Source organism: Papaver somniferum, chromosome 9 (genome assembly GCF_003573695.1).
Source record: "Papaver somniferum cultivar HN1 chromosome 9, ASM357369v1, whole genome shotgun sequence".
Lineage (NCBI taxonomy): Eukaryota > Viridiplantae > Streptophyta > Magnoliopsida > Ranunculales > Papaveraceae > Papaver > Papaver somniferum.
The window spans coordinates 144,580,510-144,587,476 of NC_039366.1; the positions used below are offsets into that span (position 1 = coordinate 144,580,510).

The following is a 6,967-nucleotide window of genomic DNA, read 5'->3' on the forward strand; positions in this document are numbered from 1 at the left end:
TTATATTTTACTCAGCGTTATGCTCGACATTGCAGGAGGGTCTTCAGAAGGCGCAAGAAGAGATCAAGGAGAACGAAGTTGCGAGTATTTCTGTAGGAGAACTAGATGCATTGACTAAAGCTTTTGGAAAGGATTCTAGGGGACGGGTTCGTGTTGTTGGTCATGTTTCTCGTACACAATTTATATATTCTGATCCTGCATGTGCTAAAGTTCAAGAAATGAAGTCTAAGGATGGAGGTATTAAGCATCAGGTGGAATATCTAAGTGGCAAAATAGGGGTTCTGCTCCAAAGCTTTGGAACGTTATGCAGGACATCCAATCTACAATGCCACCATCATTTGTTGGCTCGAACATCATGGAAAGTTCACCTGCTAGAGCTGCTTCTGTTGCTAATACAAGTTCACCTGGCCAACCACCTTCACCTGCTCAGCCCATATCACCAGCTCGATCAGCAACAGGTCCTGACATGCCAAAGTGTTCATTGTTCAACATGGATGGTGAAATCGTTGCTGTTGGTAAACTTTGCACAGGTGAATTAGGGGAAATGGCTCACGGCTCACCTGTACCACCTCATCTTGGGAAAGTGTTGTTGGATGACATTGTCATGCTATTTGAGAAGACCATAAAATCTAACAGGCTTGTTGAAACCTTCAGAGATGTTGGAGTTGGAGGATATGTGGTGCATCCAAGGATGTCCATCAAATTTGATTAGTTGGTCGCTCTAATTTTTTGGACATATGTTATCTCATCCATCATCTATCGCGTATATAAACAACAAACATATATGGCTTTTACCTTACGGCTTTTACCTTTTTTTTGCTTATGTTCACACTTTTTGTACATGTGCTTAACATGTAGATTCTTTTGCAGTTGTGCATAAGAATGTCTTTTTTATGGTTGTGCTTTGAAATACTTTTATGCAGTTGTGCATAAGAAATATTTAGCTTTACCTGATGTAACTATGTGAACAAAAAACCGGAATTCTATGAATCAACTTTTTTGCTATGTGTGTGGTTTTTGTTTATGTAAATATTTTGTGCTTTGTCTTCTGTTATATTTGATGGCGCAGGTGACTATACTTAGAGTCAATTTCTAGTAGCCAGCCGGGAACATCAATCCCTGGTAAGTATTTCAATTGGCGATGCTTACATTATTACTTTGAAATTTATGGATATTAACCTTCAGTTAATATTTTTTTTGAGGTGATGATGCTATTGCTACGGGATTATGCATGTCGTTGGTGACAACTTGAGGTATTAATCTTCAGTAAATACTTTTAGTTTCCAAGAGTTATAACTTCTTATCAGATTATGATATTATGCTATCCTCTTCAGATTCAGTTCACAAGAAGACTTTGTGGAATCGTTTGGGAACAAGATATCATCATTTCTCATTCATCGGGTATGTATTCTTCTGCAATTTGAATCCTTATATTAGTGTTTGGACTATGAATCATCTGAAGTTGTTGGACGATTCTTTTCTTTAAGTTTAAAACATTTTATTCAAACAGTAACCAAAACATTGGCTTTGTTTCATTGTTTACCAAATTGGTCAGATTTACTTGAAATCTTTTCATTGTTAGTTGAAGAAGACACCTAAAAGATGGGAGGTGCAGAAATTGTTCAAGGGAATTTGCTGAAGTTATGGTTGTGATTGTTGTTGTCGTTGAGCCCATGCTTGTGAAGCAAATTCTTGTCAGGGTTGGAGACCAGCCATTACAGTGAAGCAAATTCTTGTCGGCATACAATATTTGCTGGACCAACCTAATGCTGATGATCCTACTCAAACAGATGGATACCATCTTTTCATCCAGGTATCTGACTCATTCAAGCTTTCAGGCTAGCTTTTATTGTAACATAGTAACTTGACATCTTGATGTACTCAGGAGCCTGTGGAGTACAAGAAAAGGGTAAAGCAACATGCCAACGAAGACTTGACCTTTTTTTTATGTTGCAAAAAAATTAGCAACGACAAAGATGTGTTGCTAAATCTGACCAGAACAACTATATCCTGTTCTACTAAAATATATCCAGAAATAACTCTAAAATTAGCAACTGAGTAGCAACAGTTTATTTCTGTTTCTATATTTTAATTTCGCAACAACTTGTTTCTGTTGCTACTGCCGTTGCTGACCAAAATTAGCAACAGAGCTAGAGCTGTCGCTAAAAACTACGACAGGGTGTTTAGCAACGGCTAAAGTCTGTTGCAAGCCCGGTCAACAACAGATCTAAGTTGTTGCTAAACGTTAAATTTGGTGTAGTGTTGAGTTGTTATGGATTAGGGATTGCGGCAACTCATGATAGCTTCGGCTTGGTAGGAATAATATAATTGCATTTCGTCCTGAATTACTCCATATCTGTGCTTTATGTTATCCATGGTTCTTTTGCGGGAATTTCCAAACTCTAGCTTATAATTCTCCCAGGTATCAGTTGGTAAGAAACCAAGCACAACTTCACGATGGGAGTTGCCCAACATTTCAGGATCACTAAATCTTCAGATGAATCAAACACAACCATTTTCAAAAAATATTTTTCAAGGGAGGGATATGTTGAAGGAAGATAGAACAAAAAAATAGTTTTTTGGGTGTGAATTATTTAGAGGCTGCCAAGTCTTTTAAAGGATTCTACATAAAAAGGTCGCTAAAGATAAGTATGAGCCATCCTTTTTTAAAGCAAAATAAAATCACTGTTAATGCTACAGACAAACAATGTCATAAGTCATTATTCATGGATACTATAGATTTGAAAAGAAATATCACTGCACATGAAAATTTAAAATCTATTTTAACAAAGAAATATAAAGGTTTCATACATATTAAAACAAAGTTTCATACATATTAAAAAAGAGTTTCATACATATTAAAACAGCAAAGTCATAAAACTATGTTTCTGGAAGAAATCAAACGACTTTTTTTGTTGGTTCTCATCCTGGGTTTCAACAACAAACTCCATATTTGTATTTAAATCCACGTTACTGTTCAAGTAAAGATTTTCTTCTTGAATCAAACCAGGGATTGAATACTGAGGACTAATATCGGTGTCCCTCACTACTGGGTGATACCCTGTACTATGATCATCCAAACTAGAAGTAGCTTGACGCGTACGGCTACACTCACCAGAACCACCAAAGCCCAACATACGAAATGTCCCGTGCAGAGAAGCTTCTTATTGGGATTGGTCAGTGCTAAAAGCACTAGGAGATGTAACACTAGTATCGGAAGGGCCATATGTAAAACGGTCATACAATATCTTCTCGAGTGCATCATTATTTTCAACACATAGCTGTGCCAACCATTTCCACTGATCCTATAACATTAATGATTGGTAAATAAAAAATACAATAATAAATTTACAAAAGAAAGATGTATTAACTAACCTCGGTGCCATGGATGTTACTCCAATCACGTCGATGGGTAATATTTGGAAGATGATGTATTTCACGTAGTCCATCCGAGTTGACATACGAAAATGACCACTCTATCCTAGGAAATGTTGATGGCGTCTCTGGTTGGGTATAGACAAATGTTTCTGCAAACTGACTTGGAACAGGTACATTAGGAACGAAACGAGAGCTTCCAATGTTACCAATACCAACCTCTTCGTGGTTCTGAACACGACTCAAATCTGGCAACAAAGGTCCCATGCTGACACCTTTCCACCAACAAGCATATTCAGTATCATTGGCTATCAAGTAATGAACTCTTTCTCTTATATCCTCCGTTTTAGTGGTTGCAAAATCAGGAGGCGGACAAGAAATTGTAATCAGACCTAACACCTGCCTCAAACATCTCTCCCCAAGATAAAGGACCTCATCTTTCGTATCGACTACTCCCCTGAAATATATTCTCTTTCGACTAACCTCTCTTGCTAAAACTACTTCCTCGTCTTCATAGTGGGCATTGAGTACCCATGGTTTCCAAACAACTGCTCCAGGTGACACTATCAGATCCATCTGTCTTTTAGCGTTGTTCACAGAATGTTTCACGACGTCTGATTGTTGCACACCCTCTTTATGGGTTGATTTAAACATATTAATCGCAGGGTACATTTGTTCCGGTACGAATGATCCCAATTTCAGTAATGGTTGACAATTACGAAAGTAAATATAGTACCAATACTTTGATATCATCCACATTGCTGCCATGTTATTATCAACACCACTACAAACCTTGTCCAAGTTGTTTAATAGTCTACCATAAATAAATGAACCCCAATCATACCTACCAAGATTTTGTAAGATTTCTGAATCGCCCAAAACAACCAACCACGCTTTTAAAACATTAGATGAAGTCGTTCCGGTGAATACTTGACCAATAACCCAAAGAAGAAAAATCCTAGTCAATTCCTCCCAGTTCTCAGAGTTGTCCAAGTTTTTACTACTATGTATATAATATGAAATGTGAGAGAGACATGCAACTGAGGATTTATCATCCCAGGGTTTTTTAGAAGTACCGGCTTCTCCGAGGGGAGGGGGGGGGGCGTTGGGAATCATCTCCATTGTTTGCAAATGAACTATTTAGGTTGGCAATCACACCACTAAAGTACAAATCATCTAAACTTTCATAATATTCTCTGGATAACCTCCCCGAGAAAGTTATAGGCTCACCTTTACACTGGGAAATGGAAAGTCTTGGTTGTATGCCACCATCTAGCTACTAGAGCATTTGTGAGTTGCACATCTGAATTCTTAAAATTAAAGGAAAATATCTTGGAAAACCCACAATTATAAAGTACCTGAAGTGCGAGTGGATTATTCCGTACAACGATATCATAATAATCCTTAATTTTTCCCCAACTAGTCCTCATTTTCATCTTCAGTGCATCAATACCGGATATATGGCCATCTCTTCCCTTTACTGACAATTTTTGGTTCGTCTGGTACTCCGTATTATTATCTAAATGCACCAAACAAACAAGTGTAAACATATGAAAATCATTGTTTGAAAATCATCAAACAAATGTAAACCTCTTGGAGAAAAAAAATTAATTTCATACTCAAAACCATACCCTACTAACAAATTTGGATTCCCACATTTCTATGAATTGTGTATTATCCAAATTACAAGACATGCAACATCATTAGGATTATTTAAAATCAAATGTCACTACAAATCAACCATATTCATCAATAACTAACCAACCAACCATGTTCATCAATAACTATAAATTTTTTATCATGTTAAATAAATTTTAAACAAATACAAAGCAGTAATTAATAGTTGTGGCATTCAATTAGTGTTAATAACCTATCAATCTTACAAAATTAATCTTAATTGAAAAGGAAAATGGAAACTAGGGTTTAAGGTTAAAATGGTTTACCTTTAAAGATTGAGTTGTTAAAACGCCTTCAAATCAATTCCAACTTCGAAGTCACCCTTTCTTCCACAAACCCAAACAAAAAAAGGGGATAAAACGATGGTTTTTGATTTTTTACAGAGGGGAAGAAAATGAACTGTGAAGGGAAAAAAAGAAGAAGAAGAAGAACCAAAGTTCCTGTCGAGTTCTCTGGATGTTTTAGGTGTAATAATAGAACGATTAATGGTTAGGCGGTTCAATCGTGTTTGACTGGTCAAGATAAGAAGACTGGTGAATCATTAACCGTTTTCAAGGAAACGGGTGATCACTAACCATTATATAAAGAACGGTAGATTACTGACCGTTTTTTCTTTTTTTTTTTGTTGCTTAGAACGGCTAACCATTAGCCGTCCCTGGATTTCTCTGGAAAAAACCGCAAGAGCCAGGCCCTTTCCAGGCTGAGGTGTAAAGATGTTTGGGAAGTGGCTGGGAATGCCCATTAGACCCGGTCTTAGTACTTAAAAACCTTTTTCTTTCATTTAATGCATCCTTAATCTTAAACATCATTGGTTCATTCAACAAATACACGGATCGACAAGGAAAAGGAGAAGAACCCTCGATAAAAAAATATAATCAACGGTTTAGAGACTCGATCCGCAACTAATAACCGATTACAAAAAAAAACAAACAAGTATAAATGCATCCCAAACTCAATTCATTTCCGAACACAAGAATTATTTATCGGATCTCATCTCCAAATTGTTTCTCTCAGCTAGACTTTCTTTTAGGGCAAAAGGTAAATTGAAGTCATGGAGACACCAGGAGGAAAAGCAAAGAAAGGATTTGCAGGAAGAAGAGGTGGTGGTCCTAAAAAGAAAGCAGTCACAAGATCAGTCAAAGCTGGTTTGCAATTCCCAGTTGGTAGAATCGGAAGATATCTTAAGAAAGGTCGATATGCTCAACGTGTTGGTAGTGGTGCCCCTGTTTATCTCGCCGCAGTTCTTGAATACCTCGCAGCTGAGGTAATTTCAATTTCTAGGGTTTCATAATTCTTTTCCTCGCAGCTGAGGTAATTTGAATTCATTCAATTTTTAGGGTTTCATAACAGAATTTTGTTTAGATCTGATTTTATATGTGAATTTTTGTTTCGTTCAGGTGTTGGAATTGGCTGGAAATGCAGCTAGGGATAACAAGAAGACAAGAATTATACCAAGGCATGTGTTATTAGCTGTAAGAAATGATGAAGAACTTGGGAAGCTTTTATCAGGTGTTACCATTGCTCATGGAGGAGTTCTACCAAATATTAACCCAATTTTATTGCCAAAGAAAACTGCTGAAAAAGCATCTACTGCTAAAGAGCCAAAGTCTCCAAAAGCTGGAAAATCACCTAAAAAGGCATAATTGTAGAAACCCTAGTTAATGTTTATGTTGCCCTTTTTTGTATTAATTTCTGTGTTTCCTTTTTTATTTTCTTGGGTCTGTTGTTAGGTCTTGTTGTTTAATCTGTAAGTGGTACATGTTAAGTAAATCGTTGGATGTTTTAGTACTCTTTTTAATCATATTGTTGAAATGAATGTTTATCTTCCGATAAATGTTGAAATGAATGTTTATTTCAATGAATTTGCCTACTCTTTTATATGATCCATGTTTTTCTCATTGAAACTTTTGAAGTT

The 6,967-nt window shown here is 36.6% G+C and overlaps 1 protein-coding gene across 1 annotated transcript; it reads left to right on the forward strand.

Moving 5' to 3' along the window:
• Positions 1 to 6,095: 6,095 nt before the first annotated feature.
• Positions 6,096 to 6,929, forward strand: LOC113309934 (histone H2A). The gene is made up of 2 exons (XM_026558451.1): positions 6,096 to 6,316; positions 6,450 to 6,929. Exons 1-2 carry the CDS (start codon positions 6,104 to 6,106, stop codon positions 6,693 to 6,695), a joined length of 459 nt encoding a protein of 152 aa, XP_026414236.1. The 5' UTR covers positions 6,096 to 6,103; the 3' UTR covers positions 6,696 to 6,929.
• Positions 6,930 to 6,967: the final 38 nt, after the last annotated feature.

What these genes read in the sequence shown, in the direction of transcription:
- LOC113309934 (XM_026558451.1), top strand. Translation starts at nt 6,104, where the DNA reads ATGGAGACACCAGGAGGAAAAGCAAAGAAAGGATTTGCAGGAAGAAGA. An exon ending in TTGAATACCTCGCAGCTGAG is followed by an intron (nt 6,317 to 6,449) that starts GTAATTTCAATT and finishes TGTTTCGTTCAG; the next exon opens with GTGTTGGAATTGGCTGGAAA.